At 36.8% G+C, this 27,151-nt stretch overlaps 1 protein-coding gene across 2 annotated transcripts in view; it reads right to left on the reverse strand.

Moving 5' to 3' along the window:
• The window catches only part of RpI135 (RNA polymerase I subunit Rpl135), a 164,906-nt gene that overhangs the window by 93,084 nt on the left and 44,671 nt on the right, over positions 1 to 27,151 (reverse strand). For both annotated transcript variants that reach the window (XM_067083406.1, XM_067083407.1), the window contains 2 exons: positions 26,358 to 26,510; positions 1,025 to 1,284 (listed from right to left, as the gene is read on the reverse strand). In XM_067083406.1, coding sequence (XP_066939507.1) covers positions 1,025 to 1,284; positions 26,358 to 26,510 — 413 coding nt within the window. The remainder of the gene's footprint in view (positions 1 to 1,024; positions 1,285 to 26,357; positions 26,511 to 27,151) is intronic.

The raw sequence follows: 27,151 nt of genomic DNA on the forward strand, positions 1-27,151 counted from the left end.
TCTTATTTTTTTATGATAGTATGTCAGCTATAATTGTAATTTTGCAAAGAAAAGTGTAAAAAAATATTAGAAAAAATATGTATACCTCACAAAAGTTACTGCATCTCCCCATCTCAATAAATCTCATGCAAATATTTTACAACAAATACACTCAGAATTCGTTACTGATTTTAGTTCTTATGTTATGATACTGTATGAGCTGTAATTATAATTCTACAAAATTAAATTATTAGAAAAAACATGCATAGCTTGGTAAAATTAGCATATTTGTACAAGTGTCTTGTAAAAGAGGCCCCACACAAGGTTGTAAATAGCCACTTTCAACTTCCCGTGGAAGGTGGGGAAAATTTTTTTTTGAATTTTTTCTTACAACATAAGCATTTGCATATCTTCCTCTTTCCATTGATGTATTTTTTTTTTCTTAAATTGGCCAACCTTAAAGTTTGCCAGTCTGGGGGTGTGCTGATACAGGCAGTCCCCGGTTTACGACAGGTCCGCTTACAACGTTCCTAGGTTACAATGTTTTTCAAGTATAATCATCAGAAATTATTTCCCAGTTTACGACGCATGTTCGGGGTTACGACGCGCGTTGTACACCGATCCGACGGAAGAAATATGGCTCCAAAACAGCAGAATAATAAAAATTGGTTTTTTTATGAAAAACTCAATAAAAATGCAGTTTACATCATTTTCAATACACCCAAAGCATTAAAAGTAAGGTTTTCTTAGGATTTTTGACGATTTTCGACAATTTTTCGGTTTACGACGCGGCGGAAAAACGGAACCCCCGTCGTAAACCAGGGACTGCCTGTATATATTTAGCCCATCCCTTAAGGGTTAAGAATGCTACTTGACAAAAAAGCCAAAAGGTTCACAATACTGAAGGTAATCAATTATCTTTGCAATATAGTACAAGGTACTCAATAAATGTCACAAACATATGATACACACACTAAACTTGTTTTTATTTTATACCAGGAAATAAAAGCAAAAGAAAAATTACTATATAGGATTTGGTACTTACTATCAGATAGCTTCCAGGTGTCTCCATTTTTTTTCCTCATCTTGATTATTTGATACTTCATGGTTACAAGGTAGTCAACCAATAATTCCTTTGTGTACTGCAGGAAAGTATAACCCCCAAGTGTTACTTGCTGCATGCTAAGTTTGTCAGTATTTTCTCCTTTTGCTTCATCAGCAACAAATGCATATAGTTTCCTTGCCATCATGCAGAGTGTGTCAAACTTTTGTGCATCAGTTGGTACATGAATCAACACACACCGCCTGTAAAGAAAATATTCTAAATTTCAACACATAAATGCTTTTCTCATGAAAGTTCAACCCTGAAAACCACAAATGATTCACAGATTTTTAAAAGTAAAGCATGAGAAGTCAATATTGAAGAGAAAATACAAAGTGGCAGCTCAGACACAGAGAAGCAAAACTAGTTTGAGCACGAGCCTTAAGCTAAATAGCAAATAAAACTGAATTTTAGGCTCTTCTTGACGAGTGGACGTACCGTACGTCGACTACAAAAAATTTCAACCTTCGGTCAAATATGACTCAACCGAAATGGTCAAAAAACTCAATTGTAAGCTAAAACTCTTACATTCTATTAATATTCAATCATTTACCTTCATTTTGCAACAAACTGGAAGTCTCTAGCACAATATTTCGATTTATGGTGAATTTTTGAAAAAACTGTTTTCTTACGTCCCCACGGTAACTGGGCCGAAAATTTCAGAAATTCTTTCGTCATTTTGCCGTAGTTTTTGCACCGTTTTATATTACCCGTTACATAAAGTTTTCTATATGAAAATGTGCGCAATTTCATGTAAAATACAACAAAAAACAACTCATGGTTGTAGCTTTTATCAGTTTGGAAATATTTTCATATAAATCACGATAACTGCCAAAATTTCAACCTTTGGTCAACTTTGACTCAACCGAAATTGTCGAAAAATGCAATTGTAAGCTAAAACTCTTACATTATAGTAATATTCAATCATTTACCTTCATTTTGCAACAAATTGGAAGTCTCTAGCACAATATTTCGATTTATGGTTAATTTTTGAAAAAACCTTTTTCTTTACGTCCGCATGCGGTAACTCGGCCGAACATCTCAGAAATTCTTTTGACACGTTGTCGTAATGTTTGCACCGTTTTATATTACCCGTTACATAAAGTTTTCTATATGAAAATGTGCGCAATTTCATGTAGAATACAACAAAAAATAACTCAAGGTTGTAGCTTTTATCAGTTTGGAAATATTTTCATATAAATCACGATAAGTGCCAAAATTTCAACCTTCGGTCAACTTTGACTCAACCGAAATGGTCGAAAAAATGTAATTGTAAGCTAAAACTCTTACATTCTAGTAATATTCAATCATTTACCTTCATTTTGCAACAAATTGGAAGTCTCTAGAACAATATTTCGATTTATGGTGAATTTTAAAAAAAAAAACTTTTTTCCTTACGTCCACAATATGTAACTCTGCCAAACATCTCAGAAATTCTTTTGTCACTTTGTCATAATGTTTGCACCATTTTATATTAGTTGTTATATAAGTTTTATATATGAAAATGTGTGCAATTTCATGTAGAATACAACAAAACATAACGCATGGTTTTAGCTTTTATCAGTTTGGAAATATTTTCATATAAATCATGATAAGTGCCAAAATTCCAACCTTTGGTCAACTTTGACTCGACCGAAATGGTCGAAAAACGTAATTGTTAGCTAAACTCTTACATTCTAGTAATATTCAATCATTTACCTTCATTTTGCAACAAATTGGAAGTCTCTAGCACAATATTTTGATTTATGGTGAATTTTTGAAAAAACTTTTCCTTATTTCATGTGTAACTTCGCCGAACATCTCAGAAATTCTTTCGTCACTTTGTCGTAATGTTTGCACCGTTTTATATTAGTCGTTACATAAAGTTTTATATATGTAAATGTGTGCAGTTTCATGTAGAATACAACAAAAAATAACTCATGGTTGTAGTTTTTATCAGTTTTGAAATATTTTCATATAAATCACGATAAATAGAAAAAATTCGACCTTCGGTCAACTTTACTCGACTGAAATGGTAAAAAAATGCAATTGTAAGCTAAAACACTTACAGTCTAGTAATATTCAATCAATTACCTTCATTTTGCAACAAACGGGAAGTCTCTAGCACAATATTTCGATTTATGGTGAATTTTTAAAAAAACTTTTATTTACATCTGCTCATTACGAATTCATGCATCATTTTGTGATAATATTTTCTCTGTGTTGCTTTGATCATTTTACAATTTGTTATATACCAAAATCATCGCAATTTAGTGTACAATACAAAGAAAAAAAATAACTCATTAGCTTTAACCGTTTTGCTCACAGCGCGATTTGTATACAATTATATATGAAATTTTTTTTTTGCGCTGTCATATATTTCAATATTTATATATGATGATGATATTTTTTTCATTTCTGATGGTTGCATACTAAACTTCAGGCAATGACAAAAACAAGGAGCCTAAAATGAACTCTTAATCTTAAAAACTAAGCGTGCTGTGATTTTTTGAAAAACACTTTTTATCCGCTTCAGAGCTAACTCCCGAACGCCGCCGGCATACAGCAGACACTTTTGTAAATAGAGGCTCGGCGTTTAAGGGTTAAAAACAATATGGTTGTTACTGGTCAATATTCCAACCAAGCTGGAAAATATAAAAAAAATCTTAAGACAATCTGCATTTTTCTAAACAATGTATATATAAAATGACAAATTTATTAAATTAATTTGTATTTTTCATAACTATCAAACTGGAGGTCTTAACATTAGGATAAACTTCTAGTGCCAGCTGGAATCTGGTAAAATCAATAAAATTGTATACACAAGGGACTAGTGGCATCTATCCTTAGTCACGAGTCCTGTGGGACCACCCACACCCATGCAGTATTCCTTCACTCCATCAGTTATTCTTCCAACCCAGGGTAAGCTGTCAGATGGGAGGTTAGAGGTGGGCCTTAAATGTTAAGACCTAAGGTTTGTTAGTTAGGAAAAATACAAATTAATTTAATAAATTTGTCATTTGTTCATATACAAAACAAACCCTCAGTCTTAACATGTGGATAGACTTATTCTTGGTGGGAGGTAAGTAAATTAACTGACTGGAGGTTTGCCACACCCAGTCATTCTTTTGAATAAGATATTTCTAAGAAACATGACCTTTATTTCTGAGTTTGTATATGTATATCCTGGGATCAGACTTCCAGGTTTCAATGCAATGTCACAGTTTACTGCATATGCAGAAGACAAGAGGCTATGTGTTCTTATAACAAACCAACGTAGCCACTAATGTAGGTTTGTTATCATTCCTCTCTCTCCTTGCTAAAGAGAGGAATATATTGCTAATGAAAGGAAACTTACATTAACAATTACTCTAACAGTATGGCCACTGCACTCACCTGTATCACGTCAGTTCCAGCTCTTGACAGAACCCTCTCCTTACTGCCGGCAGGTAAAGAAGAAAAAAAAAAAAAAAAAAGACCATCTCATTCATTTCACTTTCATACCATCATCTTAGACTAGATACAAACTGACCTGCCAGGGCACTGGCTGAGCTACACCTGTTGAGCAGCCACCACCGACCCAAGGAAAAGTATCCTAGGACCTATGGGCAATGTCCTTCAAGTACAAGGAAGTAAAAGTGGTTTGGCAACGCCACACACCAGCTTTCAGAATTCTATGAACAGACAGATTCTTCTTCAATGCCAATGAGGAGCTTAGACCACTAATGGCATGCGCTCTTGCCTGCATGACATTGTCTGAAGCTCCTGATGCAGGTGAATAAGCATTCATGATCATATCTCATAGCAAAAACAAGATTGTATTCTTGGACACTTCTTTCTTGACCCGGCCTGTGCTGAAAAAAAAGTCTGCAACAACCCAGTCTGAGATGAGAGACAACAGGGCATCCAAGGTTGGTACCCCTGTTAGGCCCAGCGAGGACCAAATGCTCACCATCCTCTGAGCATCTGGAGCTAGAAAATGAGACAAAGAAGGAGATAACCCCCCCACCCCCCAAAGGGAAAGCATATAATTGCCAAAAACCCTTCCAAATGCATCCCCCGATGAATCTATGAACGAACAGGAAGGGGCACGGGAGACTTCTATTACAGGAGGTGAAACAACTGGAACAGGCCTCTCTAAGAAAAGGACAGGATCACAACAAGAATGAACAAAGGAAACTGAAGATGACTCCCCATCAATCCAAGATGGAGTCACTTCCAATCTTATGCTGACCCTTCCCATAAAACCTCTTCCATTGTTCCACTGACCAATCACGACATACAGAACAAGGATTAGTTGCATTATATACATTCTCTCTGCATCTACTACACATTGGATGAGGATCCATATTCAATGAAGTTAGGAAATGAGAACAAGGAAAGCCATCAACACCGGACATTTCCTTTTTCCGAGATCCAGGAGATACACTCACAGGAGGGTTAAGAGGATCCATTATATCCAAGCACACATCCACAAACAGCAGAAAACCACACACTGAAACACAGAAAGAAAGCAAAACCGAGCAAACCAAACCAGCTTTATAGAGGATAGAAAGAACAACACATCCTCTCTCAAAGGCGGTAAGAGTACCTCATGAAGTCACGGAGTACTGCTTGGGTGTGGGTGGTCCCAAATGACTTGTGACTATGGACAGATGCCACTAGTCCCTTGCATATACAATTGTATTGATTTTACTGAATTCCAGCTGGCGCCAGAAGTTTACCCTAAAGTTAAGACAAAGGGTTTGTTTCGTATATGAACAACCAGTCTTTTACATGAGAGTATTCCCATTGCCAACTGGAAAATGTCCTTGAAGCTTGTTAACAGATGTTATTTCCATCTATTGTTCATTGGACATATCTTGCTGTGAGGGCCTGATCTTGTGCTGCTGTTAGCATTCCTTCTGTTTCCTTCTTGAGTTCTCCCCTCTGTAGCCATTGCCATGTTTCATCACTGGCCAGTTCTTTAGTCTGCCTCATGTACTGTCTGTGCATTGATTTGCCATACCATTCCTCTTTTCTGTTTTTCGTTCTCCTTTCTCTGTATATTTCTGGGTCTTCGTCTACTTTTATCAGTCCTTCTTCCCATGCACTTCTTAGCCAATCGTCTTCACTGGTTTTCAGATATTGCCCCAGTGCTCTGCTCTCGATGCTGATGCAGTCCTCTATGTTTATTTGACCTCTCCCCGCTCCTTTTTGTGTTATGTATAGTCTGTCTGTATTTGCTCTTGGGTGTAGTGCTTTGTGTATTGCCATGCGTTTCCTAGTTTTTTGGTCTATGTTGAGGAGTTCAGCCTTCGTCCACTCCACTACTCCTGCGCTGTATCTGATTACTGGTACTGCCCACGTATTTATGGCTTTCGTCATGTTTCCGGCGTTGAGTTTTGATTTGAGTATCGCCTTAAGTCTCTGTATATATTCTTTCCTAATCATGTCTATCTCTTGGTGTTTTATATCTTCTCCTTCTATTATTCTCAGGTATTTGTATCCTGTCTTATACATGTGTTTGATGCTGTTCCCATCTAGTAACTTTATCCCTGCAGTCCTTGTCACTTTGCCTTTCTGTACGTTGACCAAGGCGCATTTTTCTATTCCAAACTCCATCCTCATGTCCCCAGATACAATTCTTACAGTCTGGAATAGGGTATCTATTTCCTTGAAGCTCTTACCATACAGCTTGATGTCGTCCATGAACATCAGATGGTTAATTGTTGCACCCTTTCTCGAGCTGGTACCCAGCATCCATCTTCTGCAGTAGAAATCATGGCTACTATGAAGAGCAGTGAGGACAGTGAGTCGCCTTGAAAGATCCCTCTCCTGATGTTAACCTCTGCTAGTCTTACCCCAGAGCTTGTAAGTACTGCATTCCAGTTGCACATTGTATTTTTAGGAAGCTGATGGTGTTTTCCTATGCCCTATATATTTTCAGTCATTCTATTAGCCACGTGTGCAGTATCATGTCGAAGCTTTCTTGTAGTCAATCCATGTCATGCTTAGGCTGGTTCTCCTTCCCTTACTATTCTTCATTACCATTTTGTCTTCTGCAGCCTTTCTGTTGGTGGGGGATGGTGTTTGTATCCTCTAGGTAATTAGTTGCATAACCTTTCACTAATGATACCTTTTAATAACTTCCGCATTATTGGTAGGCAGGTGATAGGCCACTAGTTACTTCCTATATTTCCCTTGTTTTTGTCTTTCTGTACTGAGGATGTTCTCCCTGTGGTCATCCATTTGGGTGCATGATGGTTTGTGATACAATGCTGGAGTTGTTCTGCTATTTGTGGGTGTAGAGCCTTGAAGTTTTCATGGATACTAGACTTCATCGGGACCTGGGGCTTCCCAGTTGGGCATTTTCTTTAGTTGGTGTCTGTGTCTGTAGTGATTTCGGTATATCTTTGTTTTACTTTCCTCATTTCTTCTGCCTTGACTTCCTGGAGCCATGTTGCATGTTTGTTGTGTGACACTGGATTGCTCCATATGTTTTCCTGGTGGTTGTCTTCCCCTCTTACGTGGCTGTAAAGTCTTTTCTGGTTGGTTCTGAAGAGTTTGTTCTGTTGGTATCCTTTATTCCTGTTCATGTACTGTTGGATCTTATCTTGTACCGTTGGATCTTATCAGGGATCAATTGTGAATGTGAAAGATCTCTGTTGAAATACAACTTATGAAAAAGTGATAAACAAAAAACCATCCGTCGATGGTCCAAGTCATAACCGCTACTATTAGGAAACAGAAATCTACCACCACAAACCACTCTAACTAAAAGAAATAAATCTCTGGCAGAAGCAGACATCCACACCGGAGAACAGTATTCCAGTAAAGGAATACAAATGACCTAAAACAGGCTGCACTGATTTTATCACTGTTATAAATATATGAGGCCTTATGAACAATACCTAACTTTGTGCGGCATTTGCTGAAACTTTCATTAGATGTTTTGATTTAGGTATCCTATATATAACCACCACATGATGACCTCTTCTGATGCATTGTAACACTGCGTAATATACATTCTAGTTTTGATATTGATACAAACGTCCTTTTGATCGCTGACTTTTTCCTTTTCCCATCCTGGTAGTTCAATATAACATAACGTAAAGTAAAAGAAATACGAGACATTTTTGTGTAGTCCATTTGACGTTTTCCCATGCCTTACCCTTTCCAATAATGACAACCCAGGTGTCAAATGAGGAGGTAAATTTGTGATCATACCCACAGACATTAACAACCCCTGGCCCGACCTAATACAGTCATACCTCGAACTTACGCGAGGTTAGGTTCCGGAGCCCCTCATGCAAGGTGAATTTTCGCGTAAGTTTGGCATGGTCTTTAAAAATGCTAATAAATGTTTATTTCCAGAGTTTAAGTACTAAACATGACCCTAATCATGCTCCCAAAGTATTAAGCTAACTTTTAAATGAACTAAAGTTAGTGTAATTTTATTTAAAATTTAGCTTATTACCCTTAAAAAAGGAATACAGTAAATGGGTGACATAAAAATTGAGTACTGCACAGTTTCATAATAGCGCATTTACAGTAGGTGCGTACGTATACTAATGTTACCCCTAATTCATGGGATGCCGTTTTCTTTGTCACTTAGAGTAAAAGCCGTTTTCTTTGCGTCACTAGGCAAAACGTCATGTGTCACAATCATAACAAAAGTACAATTCCATAAAATATCGAAAACATGTACATAATGTTCGTAGATGGTAGTACAGTACAGGTAAAATTCAATCAATTTAAAATTATATACTGTACAGGTAATGACGTACAGAGAAATAATAAGTTGTAAAAGTATGTTTGAGCTAACTACGAGAGAGAGAGAGAGAGAGAGAGAGAGAGAGAGAGAGAGAGAGAGAGAGAGAGAGAGAGAGAGAGAGAGAGAGAGAGAGAGAGAGAGATACTGTAATAAAGTAACTGTACTGCTTTTGTAACGTATTTATGTGCAAATATATAAATACAAATTTTCCATTCTGATTTTACACCTAAAAACATGGTGAAAACTTAAAAATTAAACACACTTTCTACAGGGTACCATCTTTGAAAAATGCAGTAACTAAAGGGTATCACATCTTGTAAAAAGTACACCAACTGAATGTCCTGTAATTTCATGCACATACAGATTGCACCAGCATTTTCCTCCGAGGTTAACAAAGTAATTTTCAAAGAATGACACTTACACAACTCTTAGTTACATCTCTGATATTACATTAACGAATTCATTTTATCAAATGAGCGCGACTGAACAACCTCACCTCAAGGTCATGTAGAGTCCTTGTGACAAAGACTTTGCAAATGGACATAATACTTGTATGATATTTATGTACAAAAATATAAATATAAATTTTCCATATCGATTTTACAGTTAAAAGCATGAAAACTTATAAATGTACTTCAAACATTAAACATGCATTTTCTGCAGGGGTATCATCTTTGAAAAGTATAGTAACTTTGCAAATGGGTATCACATCTTGTAAAAGTACACTAACTGAATGTGCTGAAATTACCTTTGCATCATATTTATGCATGTACAAAAATAAAAATAATACATTTTCGATACAGATTTTACACATGAAAGCATGAAATACATTTTTTCATAGAGATTTTACACATAAAAGCATGAAATGCATTTTTCATACAGATTTTGCACATTAAAACATGAAATGCATTTTTCATACAGATTTTACACATAAAAGCATGAAATGCATTTTTCATACAGATTTTACACATAAAAGCATGAAAACTTGTAAATTACTTCAAAATTTAACATACCCACTTCTGCAGGGTTTCTCGAGAATTTCGTGTGTCTGTGAAAAAATCGCGTATGCCCATTAGTTAGGTTCCAGTGAAAAGTTTGTGTGTGTGTGAATTTGCGCAACTCGAATCATGTAAGATCGAAGTATTACTGTAATCCTCACTCGAGGGGAAAGTAAGTAGCCCTTTGCACATTAAAGAGAACCCTTTGAGACTTCACACAGTTCTAATATTGTTAAACATCCCCCAGCCAATTTTCCACAAGAGCCATCTGAGGAAATTCCCCCTCTGATCAGCTACCTGCCATGCCATTGCGGGTCACCTCCTTGACTTGACCCACACCGGCGTCTCTTCCCACTCAGCCTCATCTCTCAAACCTAATTATCTCATTATTGTCCCCTCTCCCCCTTGAACCTTTTATCGGCCAGCTCTCGACCTCTCCAGGATTATCCGCTTGCCCAAGAAGAGGACAATAGATGACCCCATTAAGGGGGTACTGTCAAAACACAACCACAGTCAGCACCGTTTGCAGTATAAATACGAGCTCTGAAGGGACGTCCTTTGCTAATGTATCTTACAATGTCTTCCAGTCGAGAAGCCTGTTTGGATAGGGACTCCAATAGAGTTCCTGCTAGATGTCTTTCTGATGCCGTCACTCTGAAGGTGGTCCTAACTAACCACCTTGCCCTTTGAGTGCTGATGACTCCGTGGCCCAGCAGCAGCCTTCCGCTTCCTCTGATTTCTCTATGATGGGGACTATGCACGCCAAAGTTTCCACTGATGCTCCAGCTACAGGAAACTGGCTCTGTTCTACTCAAGTCTTGTCCATGGACTAAGGTAATGTGATTGGAAGTTGTTTGTCCAGCCTCACCATTTTACCTTTTTCCTGAATTTTCCACCTGTTCTCCCATTTCCATACCCATACCCCTTTGAATTATCCCTCAGAGATTCTTGTGATTTTGACTGTGGTGTTTGATTTATCAATACTGCAATACCAGTGTTAGTCTCATGTTTGCCTTGACTATAAATGTTAACATGCAATGGATTATCATTACTAGTGTCAAAGATCAGTGTTATTATTTGCTTACGTATTCCAACTTAACTGTCACTCGAAATTCCGTCGTATATTACAACATCCCCTGCTTTGCAGATCCGTGTTGCGAATACCTGTTGTGTGAAATTACCTGTAGGTCAACGGTTCCACCTTCCTGCAAACTACAGGTGCCATATCTGGTCAAGATATCCGGAATCCCCAGTGTGAACTTTGTCTTGCTTACTGTGCCCCATTTTGTACTTTTATTATTATTAATACAGTTTAACTAGACCACTGAGCTGACTATCAGCTCTCATAAGGCTGGCCTGAAGGATTTGGATGAAATGACAGGTCTAGGCTAGAAGCCTAGCACTGGGACCAAATAGGTCATTCAATATAGTGATGAATGAATGAAAGTGAAATTAAAAACTGCACAAAGGCATATACTCACATACTGGAACACACTCACACAATAAATACATACATACTCACGCTTCTATATATTCTCACTAAAAAGGTATATTAAAATTTAAAATAAATTTATTAAAATTTTAAAATTTAGTTGTTTTAAAATTCGTATTTCTATTATTTGCTTTTTATATTTTATCAATTAAATCACAGCTCCTCATGAACATTAAAACTGGTATTACTGAAAACGTAATAGATTCTGACAAAATTTCCTTCATTAGTCTATTTCCAAATTTTCATAATTGCTCCAGGTTATATTTTGGATATTCACACAATACATGTTTTACAGTTATAAACACTTTGCAATCTGGGCATTTGGGAGGAGGTCCACATGGACTGTTCATTAAGTGTCCTTGTGTCAAACGAGTATGGCCTATTCGAAGATGTGTCAGAATTACTTGTGTGTGTCTCTCTCTCTGATATGACGAACTCCATTTTACAACACTGGATTTTATCTGTTTTAATTTATTATATTCAGATTCTTCATTCCATATGTTTTGTCATTTACTTAAAATGATTGTTTTTTTATATCTTATACAGTCACTAATATGAATGTCTACATTTGCTCTTGTCATGTGGACTGCTTCTTTAGCTGCTTTATCAGCCTCTTCATTTCCGTTAATCCCTACATGGGAAGGGATCCAACATATTTCAATATTTTTTCCATTATTATGCAATTTATGGAGTGAAAACTTAATTTCTTGTACAGTATTATTGTTTTTATTATAGCTTTGAAAAGCTTCTATAGCGCTTCTGGAGTCACTATAAATCACAAAATTATTACACGAGGCTTCTCTAACTATTTTTATGGCGGATGATATTGCACATAACTCAGCTGTAAATACTGAGGCATCATCTTGTAGAGAGAACTGATACATTTTGTCTGGGGATACTGCAGCACATCCCACTCCGTATTGTGACTCAGATCCGTCAGTGTATTTTGCGTAATGTGCACCTTTTCGGATTATATGTTCTACTGTATGTTGTCTATAGTGTTTTGAGGTATATGAATAACTTTTTGATAAATATTTTAAGTGTGTACCAATTCTCATTTTATTCATTGCCCAAGGAGGAGGTAATTTTAATATTAAAGTAACTGTATATTTATATTCAGTGACTCAAACAATCTTCTAGCTCTAATTGGGAAAGGAGGTGGATGACTGTTTATAAACACATCTCTTAATCCAAATGATTTTTTGGTTGGAGAATCATTTGTCTGAATTTTCAGAGCACTCCTCATTGTTACTAGCTCTCTATGGAGAGAGAGAGAGATAGTTCACTACATTCAACTTGTAAGGAAGATGTTGGTGATGATCGAATAGCTCCTGAACATATTCTAAGGCCTTCATTATGAACTGAGTCTAACGTTTTCAGTGCTGTGTCTGATGCTGAGCCATATATTTTGCATCCATAATCAATGTCAGACAGCACTGTTGCTTTATACAGTGCAGTAAGGGTATGTCTATTGGCTCCCAGAGTAGTGTTCAATAGTTTTTTAATTAGGTTTAATGCTCTTGTACATTTTGATTTCATTTATGTTATGTGGGCTTTCCAGTTCAAGTGAGTATCAAATACTAATCCCTAAAATTTTGCTGTTTGGCCAATTGGTACGGAATGACTTCTGATTTTTAAATGTATTTCTTCGCCTTTTTATTTTTATAAAACATTACTGCTTAAGTCTTTTGTAGAGAATATGTGAAGCCTACAGATGAGGTCTGTTCACCTATTTTTATTATAGCTTTATTAATGGTTTGCTCTGCACGCTTTACGCAAGATGCTGAACAATATATGGCAAAATCATCCATATACAAGTTACTTTTAATTCTGATAGGTAGATTATTGCTGATATAATTTTTTGCTAAAGTAAACAGTGTGCCACTAAGGATGCTTCCTTCCTTGTGGAACACCATTTTCAAGTGGAAATGTACTTGACAATACATCATCAATTCTCACTTGAAAAGTGCAATTTGTCACAAAGTTTTGGATAAACCTAAGTGAATGTCCACAGATGTTGTTTTTATGTAACGTTTTTAATATTGCATATCTCCATGTAGTATCATATGCCTTTTCAATGTCGAAGAAGACAGCTACAGTAATTTGTTTTCATTCAAATCCTCTTCGTATGTGGTCTTCCAAGTTAGGCAGAGAATCCAGTGTACTGTAGATCTGTTACATTGTGACCCAAACTGAGTGGGAGTCAAAATTTTATTTTCTTGAATGTGCCATGTTAGTCGAGCATTTACCGTTTATTCTAGTAATTTGCATAAACAACTTGTTAAAGAAATTGGTCTGTAATTGTTTTCATTACTGGGATCCTTTCCAGGTTTGGGGATAGGAATAATTATAGCTTTACGCCACTCATTAGGAAATAAATTTCGAAGCCAGAAATGGTTATAAAACTCTAATAAGTACCTCTTTGCCAAAGGTGCTAAATGGCAGATCATTTCAAAACAAATACTGCCACCTCCAGGGGCAGATTTATTGCTGTTCAACAAAGCAAATTCTAACTCTTCCATATTAAATTTTCTATTATAATATATACCTTCTATTGTTTCAATATTTATTGTTATTAATTCCATGCTATTTTTCTTTGTGCAGAAATGCTCATCCAACTTTTATTATAGCATGTCTGGGTGGTTTAACATGGGTACCATTTATTTTCCTGAATTTTTCCCATATTTTTTTAATGGGAGTATTATTAGAGAGATCTGATACATATTTCCTCCATGAAATGATTCTTCCTTGAATTACTTCTCTTTTAAATTTTGCAGATATTTTATTATATAGAGGTTTTAATGTATCAATTTCTAATAATAATATAGTAATTTTTTGTAAACTTCCTTCTAATATCAGGAATGTTTTTTTTATTTTACTGAACTTTCTATTCTAATTACCTAATTATCTTCCAATTTGGTGTTTTATTTTTATTAATTCTGTTAGTTTTCAGACCACCATGGGACTTTGTGTTTTGATGGTTGAGATTTGGATTTTGGTATTGCTTTATCAGCAGTATTTTTAATGAAATCAACAAGAGATTTATTAGCTTCATTATGGTCTTTTAAATATTCAAATGGTGGGATATTCCTAGTGTGGAATTCATATTGTCCCCACTCTCCTTTAAAAGTGTTATATTGAGGGACATGGTTGGTGGGATTATTTTGTAATAATGGAATTAATATTGGGAAATGATCACTTGTACGCAAGTCATCAACTGTATTCCAATCTAATCTGTCAACTATGTTTGTTGTACACAGAATTAAATCGATTGAGGAAAATGTTCCAAGTGTTTTAGAAAAATATGTGCTGCTTTCATTATCATTTATACAGCACATGTCATATGAATCTATGAATTCTTCTATTTTACTTCCTGCTCTATTTGAGTCTGTACAATTACAGTCCCACATCAGGTTGTGAGCATTAAAGTCACCTACTATTAATATTGGTTCCTTGGCATTATTAAGTAATTCTTTAAGTTTTTCAAAGTCATAATTTTTATCAGGTTGGTTGTATGAATTATAAATTACATAATTATCGTTTTTTATTCGTATTCTAATACTCGATATTTGCAGATCAGTAAAGTTTACAGGTGCTTTGTCATGACATACTGTGTTATTTCCTCTCTAGATGTAGATGCTAAGGTATATTTACCTACTGTTGATATTGTTTTGTTGACATGTTGTAAAGATAATATCATTGATTCGTACTCTTTTAGTAATCTGTATTTCTCCTAGGTGTAATCTGGTCTGCAGACCATTTACATTCCATTGTATTATATAGTTATTGAAAATTTTTTATCATAGCGGTCGAGTTTTACTCTCTTTTTTTATATTATCAACTTGGATTTTTTCAAATAATTTACTCACAACATTCATTTGTTTTTTCTTTATAATATACTAAGTGCTCAATGCACATGCAACCTTTTTCATGGATACTCAAATCTGTGCTTTCCTTTTTTCTATATTTCATAAAATTTCTTACAATGTTTGTTAAACCATCTTTTATGTTTTTATTATTGCACAATTCTACAAAACAATCATTACATCCACATGTGTTTTCATGTACATTCCTTGATTCATTTGCTCTTGTACTAATTATTGGTGATGGAGTAATCTCTTCTCTCTTGACATAATCATTGTAATTTTTAACTTGAGTGTTTTGCATATCTGTATCCATAGGTTTTACTATTATTTTAGGAGATAAAGGTATATTCTTAGTTTGTTTTTGTTCTTTCTTCATATCCTCTGTCTTTGGTTTAACCAATGTTGCTCTAATTATAGTTGGTTTTTTTGTTTTGGGTAATGTTCTCTCCAAAGGACATTTTTAAACTTAATTTCCACTCCATCACGACCCTCTTCTGTTACTTCTATAGTAGCATTCTCCCGTGTTCCTATTTGCATTAACATTTCAAATGAATTGGATGAAATATTATCCATCCCGTTTGTACCTGTTTCTTTATTCTTTACCATTTTAGTTTTTATTTCTAAAGCATTAATTCTTCTTGAGATTTACTTTTCTGTGCTCCATTATTTCTATTTGTATGATTTTTGCTTCATTATTGGTTCTTGTTATTGAAGAATGTGTACGTTTCTTAGATGGATCTTGAATTCCTCTCACTTTCAATTCTAATTTAGCTTATTTTACAGATACTCCAGTTCTTTCCTGTAATATTTTTAACTCTGTATTGTATATATAGTACATACATTCTTTGGATCTTGCATGATGGGTTTGCCCACAGTTTATACACTTTGGTTTGCTGCACTTTCATTGTGTGGCATGTTCTTCAGATCCACAATATGCGCACACAGGTTCATTTCGACAACATTTTTTCGCATTTCCATATTTACTGCAATTTTTACACTGTAGCAGCTTTGGGACGTATGGTCTTATTGGGATGTATGGTCTTACTTCTCTGATTTGGCCTAAAATTTTTATTGTCTGAGGTAGATCTTGACTTTTCAATTTCATTTTTATGATTTTTAACATTTGTTTATTCATCTGTTTACTTGGCAGATCATACAGTTCACAATCCTGTATTTTTGGGTATCTCTTTTTAAGTTAGTCTAGTAGTATTTTCTTTTCAACTGGCTCGTTGTTATTCTCAGGAAGTACAGTGGTACCCTGAACACTGTTCAAAGTATCATGTTTTTTTTTTATTTTCATATTTATGTTATCTATATTTTTTATTGATAAATAATTTTCAGACTGACTTTTTCGTTGTGGCTTCTATAAGCCATGTCTTTTCTTTTATTTGTCTAAACGACATTTCAGTCGCAGAATGTCTGCTCAATAAATAATTTTCCAACTTGAATGCTGATATTTTTTGGTCAGTTTCTAAGGTTTGAAGCCTTGACCAACTGCCACTCCCAAAGAGGGAGTCGAAGTGAGTCAAGGTTGGGTCAAGGCAATATTTACTTTTTTTTTTGGTTTGCTCTGTACTGGAGCACATGGTTCCAGGGTAATTACATCACAATTTTTTTTTATTTTTCTGGGCAAAGGATGTCAGAGGTGGTTTCAGAGGTCATTAACTGTGCTGAGTCAGTGTCATCAAAGGGCTCAGGGTACTCAAATCCTTACAACTACTATTCATAAAGATTTAAGTATAAGAAAAATTTTTTTTAAATAATAATAAACAAACCTGAAAACCTTAAAAAGATATCATCAGCCTTTCATGGAGTTTATTCTTCCACCAATGGTACAAGTGAGAACTGACTCCCAAATGTCTGCCCCCTACCCTACCCCACAGGGGATGGCACAACATAATTAGAGTGGCCCAAGTGTAAGCCAAACCCACATCCTAGGACTGAGAATATTTCAAGAATACAATCGTTCCCATCCTAATCATATCATGGGCAAACTGGATAGAATGCCGAGAGTCCTATCCTTAAGACCAGACCCCCCTGGAATCCGTGGTCCAGCCCTAAAGAATAGTTCCGCCTTTGAGCAATCAATCTGATAACTCTTAGGTCTGAACATTATCGGGCAGTTGATGGTCCTACCACAGTTCCCACTATTTAGCTTCAGATACAAACCCAATCCCAGCTATGATATCTTTTCCTATTCAACAGGTCCAATAAATTTTAGCAAAAGTGGAAAATTCCACAAAAATTAATCCAAACAAATAAATCATCATATATGAGACTCTTGGACACAAACTGGGAAACAAATTCCTGGGGTTCAAGAGCCCTCTCACCATGTCAAGGTGGTCTCACATCGAGGGAGCCATCTTTTACTGAGGATTCTATCCCATATTTGTGAAGTGTTTTAGCCTAAGAAGGCTTAGCTATACAGCTTGCAATTGTGTGGCACTCTTGCTTAGTGACTGTGATCTTAGTACAGTAGTTTGGATAGTGCCATGGAGCTCTGTTGATAGCTCCTGTAAATATTTCCTCTTCTGATACTTTAATGAATTAGTTTTAAGTGGACAATTTAAGTTTACCTTAAACCCATACTTTGATGGTATTTTGAGTATACTGACTAATAAAACCCTTTCTGATCACTGGAGTGTAGCCCCCTTAGTCAGTTGTCATTACCTAAGTCATAATTAGAGCCATCCCTTATCCCTGCAGCTGCATGAACGTGACAATACGACAACATACAAAGATCACAAAAAGATAGTAACCAGTAAACAGTAAAATTAACTTAATGAATTTCTGAGTAAAAAGTTACAAGTAAAATATATGAACAAGTGATAATTATAGTACTAATGTTGCCACTTTATTATATTTATATTTTTATGAATCACATAAGTATTAATCATGCTGATGGAAGATTAAGATACAGCTACACCCTTATATTTACTGATGATCTAACAGCACTACATATGGAAATATTACTTGCTGCAAATTCTGGATACCCAGTGTACTTGAGATCTAATATAATAATGACCTTTATAAAATGTGGTTCCATTTTAGACTGATATTAAAGTTATTTTTAATATATATTTATAATAAATGAAGACATTTTAATTTTGAAATATTAGTTTCCAGCCTTTTACTTCAATATATCACCTAACCTTTAAAATCATCTACTCACAGTTCTGTAAATTTGTGAATGCTGTGCAGAGGAGAGAGACTATAATTACCTGTTGAATTTAAAAAGTAACACTCTTAATCAGTTTAATTTTTAATTAATTTTACTTTAAAATCCTTCTGTTTCTCATTTTATTCAATGTAAAGATCTGGCAAACTGATGTACAGTCAACCCTCGTTAAGACGGACTAACTGGGGGGCCAGGGTGTCCGTCTTAGCTGATAGGCCGGGTTACCCGCCGCTATCTATATACAGGCAGTCCCCGGTTATCGGCAGCCCTGGTTACTGGCGATCCGGTTTTACGGCGCTTGTCTAGCGACGACAATAACCAGATTTTCGGGGCTAATAACCGGTTATCGGCGCTGATCACCTCTTATCGGCGGCGCTGATCACCGGTTATCGGCGCCACTAACCAGTTATCGGCGCTGCTAACCGAGGATCAGTGCTATTATCGCCGATTTTCGGTTGTCGTCATGCCATCGGGAACGGAACCCCGCCGATAACCGGGGACTGCCTGTACATACCTACAAATACTGTACTATAAATATACTGTACTTCATTATTTTTATAAAGAATATGGATAATAAATCAATGTAAAAATGTTCAAATTAAGGCTCTGTAAAATATGAAAAATTAAGAATAAAATATGATAAAAATTATATAATTCAGCCACATATGTAGATGCCTAGGCCAAGACATAAACAAATAATTGTTAAGTAAAATGAAGTGGAGCCTCCAAAATGAAGCGTAAGATTTTTTTTCCTTTTTTCATGTTTTTTATTTTAGTTATTTATTCATTATAGTTTATTATTATCTATATTAATGTACAGTTAAATACCTATGAGATTATTAAGATCATCAGTAATAAAATAGTGTGACAATTAAGACCATAAGTTCACTAACACATTTTGTTTTCAACAAAAACGTTCCGTAAAACGCAAATATATACATGATCAAAATGGCTATAATTCAACTTGTGAATTTTAAGGATAAGACTATAAAATACATTTCATCATATCGATCTTGGAGAGGGTTTTCTTTGTATTGTTACTGACATTGTCATCAGTCTGCAGTTGTAAATCTGAGGACGGTCCAGGAATAGGATTCGCAAGTGATGACGCTTCACACAATAATTATATACAGCAAATTACTGAGTAATTTTTGCCATCAACAGTCAAATAATCACGATCATGGCAAGGTTCAAACTTCGTGCCGTCACAACATGTCTATAAATAGAACAGAAGTAAAGGGCTGTCACTGGCTAGCAGATCTCCATAGGCAACCAGCCAGCCAATCAGGTTTTGGCAGTATTCTGTCTGAGAAAGAATTTTTGCTCAGAGAAGCTGACGATGACATAAGTGCATGTGTTTTGAATACAAAACTTTGTTTTTAATAGTGTATGTATTTTACTGGTTACATGAAGAATAGAATGAATTCCTTCTTATTACTTTGAGTGCAAAACTGTTGGTTCAGAGAAACTGTTTCTCTCTCTCTCTCTCTCTCTCTCTCTCTCTCTCTCTCTCTCTCTCTCTCTCTCTCTCTCTCTCTCTCTCTCTCTCTCTCTCTCTCTCTCTCTCTACGTCAACACAGCTAGAATTACGTTGCATATAAGGAACTGGCATTGTCATTTGCCACATAAGCACAAGTATTGTTCAGTAACTCGGCTTTTGTCTTCGTAAAGTTTACCTTTGTCATGTCTTTTCTTTCCTAAAAAACATACAAAGCATCGTACTGTAGTTACCAGTCGGGCAGCAGATAGGTAAAACTATCAATGCTCAGTGATTGGCTACGATACTTCCTACCATTCCAGACAAGAGCGTTCTTAATGACGGTACATACCGTGCACAAGTTAAATTGGTTACTAGTTAAAAGCATTTCAGTTCAGTACAGTATAAATACAGAGCAGTATATATAAAATAAAAATATAAATGAAAAGCTTTTTATTTACATTTGGTAAATAAAAAGGAAAACGGCACACAACAAGTGGAGAAACAGTAACTATCTTAAATCGTGGTCGAACATTACGAATTTTAAATCGGCTGACCCTCTTCAGTGTCCATCTTATCCGGGGTCTGGGCTAATGAGGTCAGGCTTAACGAGGGTCGACTGTATGAACATAACTGTACAGTGAACCCTCGCTACTTCGCGGTTCGACTATCGCGGATTCACAACTTCGCGGATTTTTTCCATTACGTATGTATATTATAAGAGAAAATATATAGCGGATTTTCCGGAAATTTCAAAAATGGTCGCGATATATGAAGACCCAAATATTTCATTAATTCCATTAATAATTATTAATATCTGCTAGTACTGTTGGTTCATTGCATTATGACATCTAATTCAGTACAAAATGAAATTAAACAAAAGAGAATGTGATCATACGATAATTCATTATAGTACTAGTAAAATTAAACTGAACATGAAACGCTAATCAGATGCAGTCTGACATTGTCATATCTGAATGGTGTAAGGCTGCTGATGGCTACATATATACTAATTATAAAATACAAATGTAATGAATGTGCATCTTTTCCATGAATCTTTTGTACTGCATCCAATAATATTGTTTGTTGCAAAAATCACATCTCGAATAAACCTATACTACTACAACAAAAAAGCATAAAATAGCGTAAAGTATATTTGAATTTGAAACTAGCATGTAAGATGGGCTGTGATTGGTTCCATTGGTGATAGATGACGAATCAGCTTCCAAGTTTTGTAATCTCACCTGTGATTGGTGTTTTGACCGTTTCTCCGACCCGCAGCAGCTTCCCTTGTCTCTGACCCGCAGCATCTTCTCGCGGCCACTTCGTTACCCGCTCTCTCGGTAGATAGATGCTGTTTACATTACCAGTGCTGTGCGTGACAGTGTGTGTTTGAAGTTGAACTTTTTTTTTAACTTTGTTTAACCCCTACAATGGCTCCCAAGCGTTCTGCTTCTGCTAAGGCTGGTACTGAGCCTAAACGCCAACGGAAAATGATGACGATTGCTGAGAAGGTGACACTTTCGATATGTTGAAGGAAGGGAGAAGTTCGCGGCCATGGCCCGCCATTTTGAAGTGAACGAATCCACCGTTCGCTACATTAAGAAGGATGAGGCGAAGATTAGGAAGACGGCTGCCATCACCTTTAGCAAGTCAGCAAAGCGAGTTGTTACGGCTCGTAATAAAACGATCGTCCGTATGGAAGGTGCTTTGTCAATCTGGATTGCCGACTGCCGGAAGAAGAAAATAGCCTTGGATACGAACACCATCCGAACCAAGGCTTTGAGGTTGTATGAGAATTTCGCGGCAAAGGAACCTCAAGATGATGGCGACCATGCTGAAGAAGAAGAGGAAGACGACGAAGATGATGTAGATGAACCTCAAGCAGGGACATCCACTGATTCCCAGCCTCAGACACGACGTTTTACCGCCAGCAAAGGATGGTTCGCCAAGTTTCAGAAACACTTCGGCCTGAAAAGCGTTTCCCTGCATGGCGAGGCTGCTTCCGCTGACACGGTCGCTGCTGAAACTTACGCGAATCAGACGTTCAAGAATATTATCGCTGAAGGTGGATACAAGCCCGAACAAGTCTTTAATATGGATGAGACGGGTTTGTTTTGGAAGAGAATGCCATCGCGAACTTTCCTGTTCAAAGAAGAAGCCAAAGCCTCTGGCTTTAAAGCATTCAAAGATCGTGTTACCTCGTGATGTGTGGCAATGCTGCGGGATTTTTGCTAAAGCCAGGGCTTATTTATAAGTCGAAAAACCTCGTGCTTTGAAAAATAAAAATAAGAATCTCCTTCCCGTGTATTGGATGCATAATCCAAAAGCATGGATTACGAAGATGCTGACCTCCAACTGGTTCCACCAGTGTTTTATCCCACAAGTCAGTAAATATCTCTTAGAGAAGGGCTTGCCATTTAAGATCCTTCTCCTGTTGGATAACGCTGGTGGACACGCGACTGATCTTTCGCATGAGGGCATTCAGGTTGAGTTCCTGCCACCCAACACAACGTCCTTAATTCAACAAATGGACCAGGGGGTTATCAGGGCGTTCAAGGCCCTCTACACGAAGAATACCTTGGCGGACCTCGTTGCGTGTGTGGATGCCCAAGAAGATAAGGATGAAACATTCAATTTGAAGGCGTACTGGCAGCAGTACACAACTGCCACGTGCCTTCAGAACATCCAGAAGGCACTGCAAGAAATGAAACCTGCTACCGTTAACGCGAGCTGGAGGAAGTTGTGGTCCGAGATTGTTTACTGACGACGAGGATTTACGCCTGCCGAGATTCAACACTCTGCAGTACGGAAATCTGTGCAGTTGGCTGCGATAATTGGAGGTGACGGGTTTGGCGACATGACGACGGAAGACGTTGATTTGAGTTGTTGGACTGCCATTCCCAGCCGCTAACTGACGCGAGACCTCAAGACCTGACAAAATCAGCCAGTGAGGAAGAAAATGAACCACAGGAAGAGACCCAAGAAGTTGTCGAAGAAACAGGCTTAACATTAGAACGGCTTGCCAAGCTCTGCAACCTAGCGAAGGAGCTGAAAGAATTGTCACAAGAATGGGACGAGGATATGGTTCGTTCTCTGCAGTTCTGCAACAAAATCGATGAAGACATGACTCCCTACAGGATGCTCTTTCGATCGAAAAAAAGAAGCAGCGCAGCAACTTCCGATCACAATGTTCTTCCAGCCTCGCAAAAAGAGCCAGTTCCTCCTGCTACTATGCCTTCGGAAGAAATTGAAGTGTCCCAGGAAGAAGTTGAAGAGGTGTCCCAGGAAAAGACACCTCAGTCTGAAGAGACATAAAATACAATCATTGGCTGCACAGTAGAAGACATCATCAGCTTCATCATCATCATTTCTACTGTGCAGCAAATTCATCGCCATCATCATTCAAGTTTTTCTTCAACTTCTTTCATGGTGGGTACAGTAACAATCTTTATTTCTTTATATACTTTAATATTCTAACATTTTAATATTAGTGCCTGTTTTAGATTAGGGTACTGTACATGCATTAAGTGTTCTGTACATTAAAGGGTAGTTTGTTAACAGTACATACGAGGAGGGCTTTATTGTAACTTCCAACTCCATCGTGGTGAGTAAAATACTGTACAATTGTACAGTACGCACCATAACAATCTTTCTATTTTTTTATGTTCACTTACTGTTTTATTGCTTATCATTTGTGCCTGTGTACTGTATGTACGTATTGTAGATATCTGTACATTACTGTAAAGGGTGGTTTGTTAACAGTACTATGTAAAGGAGGGTTTTAAAGTCTGAATACATGTTAAATAAATACTGTAAATATGGTGTCCCTACTTCTGGATTTTCAGCTATCGCGGCCAGTTCTGGAACCTATCTACCGCGATAAACGAGGGTTCACTGTATATACAAAATTTGTAAAGATGTTTACATTTACCATTATCCTCCTTATTCTATGAATATGATGGCAGAGTAATTTGGGGAGGGAGGAATGAAATATATAAATATTTTCATAAATATATTTTAAAAGCTCGTGTGTGCCAGTTCAATTATTTCCATACTGTAATTACTTAAGTGGTTTTACTGTCACTGTGTCATACTTATCTTAGAGTTTTGATTTTCATACCATTAGTGCAACCTTTTTTTCATGGCCCTCAACCAGTTTTTATACAGTTCAGAAAAAAAACCTATAAAACTCGTAAAAACAACACCTCTATATTTCTACCAGTCACCAATTCTGGCCATAATAAGGTCCACTTCCATTGCAAACTCTATGTAAACTGACAGAAAATGAATCACATGGGTAACAGCCCAGCTGCTGTAGTGGGAGAAGGCTTGGCAAATGTAGGTACACACAGTTCTCATGGTAACAAAGAGGGGTACTGGGGCACCCACTGGCACTGTTAAGGTAGTGCTCCTAGCGTGCACACCCACTAAGACTTGAATACTGCTCTGTTCCTGTGTACTTAACTGCCCTGGCTTTCTCATTTGCTCCTATGAGCTCTTACTTGAACTCTCCCATCTACACTGCTGCTGTCAAGTACCCAACTTCTCCAGCATACTTGACTGTGCCTGGCTTTTAAAACTGCTCCCATGTATCTGGCCATTCCTGCTTACAGGTCTGACCCAAATATGTGAACTGTTTCTGTGTTCCTGGATTTGGTTTGTCTGCCTACCCATGTGTATGCTTCTGCCATATCTCCTACCATGTCTTAAAGAGGCCTTGTACACTTTGATTCTCTTGGCTACACTGGTCTTCCTGGCTGCTCATGTCCTGGCTTCAGGATTCAAAACTGCATCCTAATCAGCATTAGCCTCTGTGCTCCCACATGCTCAGGTTTTTTTGCCATCTCTCTTGATGGTTTCTTTAGCTTCCACACCTAATAATTCTTCCGCACAGAATTGCAAGTTGCTCATCTGCAAGCAATTCTGTCACCAACTGGGACTCCCATGTGATTATCTCTTCTTCTACTGCCTCTTTCTGAATGACTAACCTCCCACTACTCCTAGGTTTCTAGCTCATCCTTCAAGAATGAAGCCTCTGTTAGCTCCCCTACTTCTGGCCCTTCTGGACTCTGTTCCCACTCTCACTCACCCAGTTCCCCTTAAACCACCTCAAAATTTAGCCTGACTCTGCAAATGTGTTGCTGGTAGAAGATTCAGAAGTGGAAACCATGTAGAATTTGCTAGCACTCCAGGATGAAATTTCCATCACGTAATTCCTCAACTGGGTCTGCCACATTTTCAGCATGGACCTTACTTGTCAGACCCCTGTGTGAAACTTTGTTGCCAACTCTCCATGATGATGGCAAGGTATGACCTCCAAGAGTTTTGAGCTTCCACTAGCTGAAGTCTCTAAATTCAATTCATAAGGATGTTCTTTATTGTTTGCAAATTTTAGCACTCATATATTCATTGTCAATCTGAATTATCCATCAGAGGCAGAAGAGATGGAGGGGAGGGGAGGGGGCCTGTTAGTAGAGGAAGTAGAAGACTGAGGAGATTTCATTAGCTGACAGTCATCGTGGGGCTGTGTAGGCATAAGGAATGCTTAATCTACACACACACACACAAAACAGTAGTAGAAGTGGCTAATTGGCAATTAAAAGCTACAATAGCTCTGTTTGTCTGCTTGAAGAACAAGAAAAAAAGATTGTCCATGAAAAGGCAAACAAAATTTTATAAAGTAAAGCAACCAAAAATTTAGGAAATTCTTACATCTTCTAAACATGTCAACTGCTTGAGCTTAGGCAATGTTTATCAAGGACTTGAGCTTAGGCAATGTTTAATTTAAACATGTCAATTACTTGAGCTTAGTCAATGTTGAACATAGGCTGGAACCTTGGATATAAATATGTAGTGCCATGAGTTTACCAATAAACACAATTGTATTAATCATAGTTTGTTATGAGACACAGGAACTGATCAGCTATCATAACTGTTAGGTAATCGTTATGGTAAAATGTAAATTTCTTAACAATCTGGAACACATAGAGGCATGGTTCTAGAGTAGCAGCCTTTATGCCTTTTTGGCTTGGCTGAGTGTACTCTCCTAGTTTTGTTTCCTTCATTACAAATCCATTACTTATGGAAGCAGCTATGATTCTGAGGTAATACTGACTCCATGGTCTGCAGTTACAACTAAAATTTTCTTCAAGGGCTCATCTACTCTGTTCTCATTCCTAAATTGCAATTCAGACTATTTATGATTAATGTGTTTGTAATAAAAATCTTTTTTACAATAAAACAAATTTTTATACAAATCCACTGCTCATAATTCCCCACACCCTCCTCCCTTCTCACTCTTCAAATGGAGGACTGCACAGAAGAACAGATAATGTTCCCCCCTGCAACCCAATGGAGTAGGCTGGTGCATGCACAGCGGTGTTTCTTTGGTGCATCTATCAAAAATTAATTGGTCTGTATAAGAACTTGTTTCATTGCAAAAACATTATTTTTTGCAATGGATACAATGAAATGCTAAATAAAATCCTCTTTTCTCTAAGCATACATCATGAAAGCAATTTACATACCTGAACAGCTGTTCACAGATTTGCTCGTCAGTAAACCAATCTGGAAAAATATATTTCAACTTAAGACGAAAAGCTTTCCCAATGTACTGCCTGCACATCTCCTGGTTATAGAGACCTTCATGTTGCAAGCCAAGCATCATGTTCTTGATTTTCCTGTGACAAAAGAAATATATGCAAACTTATGGGGTGGTGAAGGTGGTTTTGTTTAAGGCTTTAAAACAACCCAGTCTTAAGTCCATTCCTTATATATTCATAGCAGATTTGTTGATGTAACCCCTTTCTAACAGTTCTTATATAAGTCTGAAGTTGTGTTTTATAACACAGTATTTAGTATTGTATTATTTCTTCTTTTCATATCTTTACAAACCTTTCCCCCACCCCTATAATTCTGTTTAACAATTTTGCTAAGCTTTCCTACACCATACATTATTTACTTCATAATTTTTGCAAATATATATTTAACACAATTTAGAAACTCATATTTTAAAGCTTATCTAAATATGCTAATGATATTCATAGCAGAAAGACATCACAATGAAATCTCCCTCATATCAAAGGGTCCTGCTATTATCATAAATGAAAAATAAGAAAATCATGCATTAGTTGAAATATAAAGAGGCCTCACAACATTTGTCATCTTTTCTTTGCTATACAATAAAGCTATATAAATTCCTTAATTTTCTTTCCATATTTGTTAATGCCTTCCATTCACCCCACATTAATTTCCACAACCACTGTCACATTTAAACCCCTTTAGCTAAGCTCTTGCACATATCAATTTGGCATCTCTTCCA

The sequence above is a fragment of the Macrobrachium rosenbergii genome, chromosome 40 (genome assembly GCF_040412425.1).
Source record: "Macrobrachium rosenbergii isolate ZJJX-2024 chromosome 40, ASM4041242v1, whole genome shotgun sequence".
Taxonomy (NCBI): Eukaryota; Metazoa; Arthropoda; class Malacostraca; order Decapoda; family Palaemonidae; genus Macrobrachium; species Macrobrachium rosenbergii.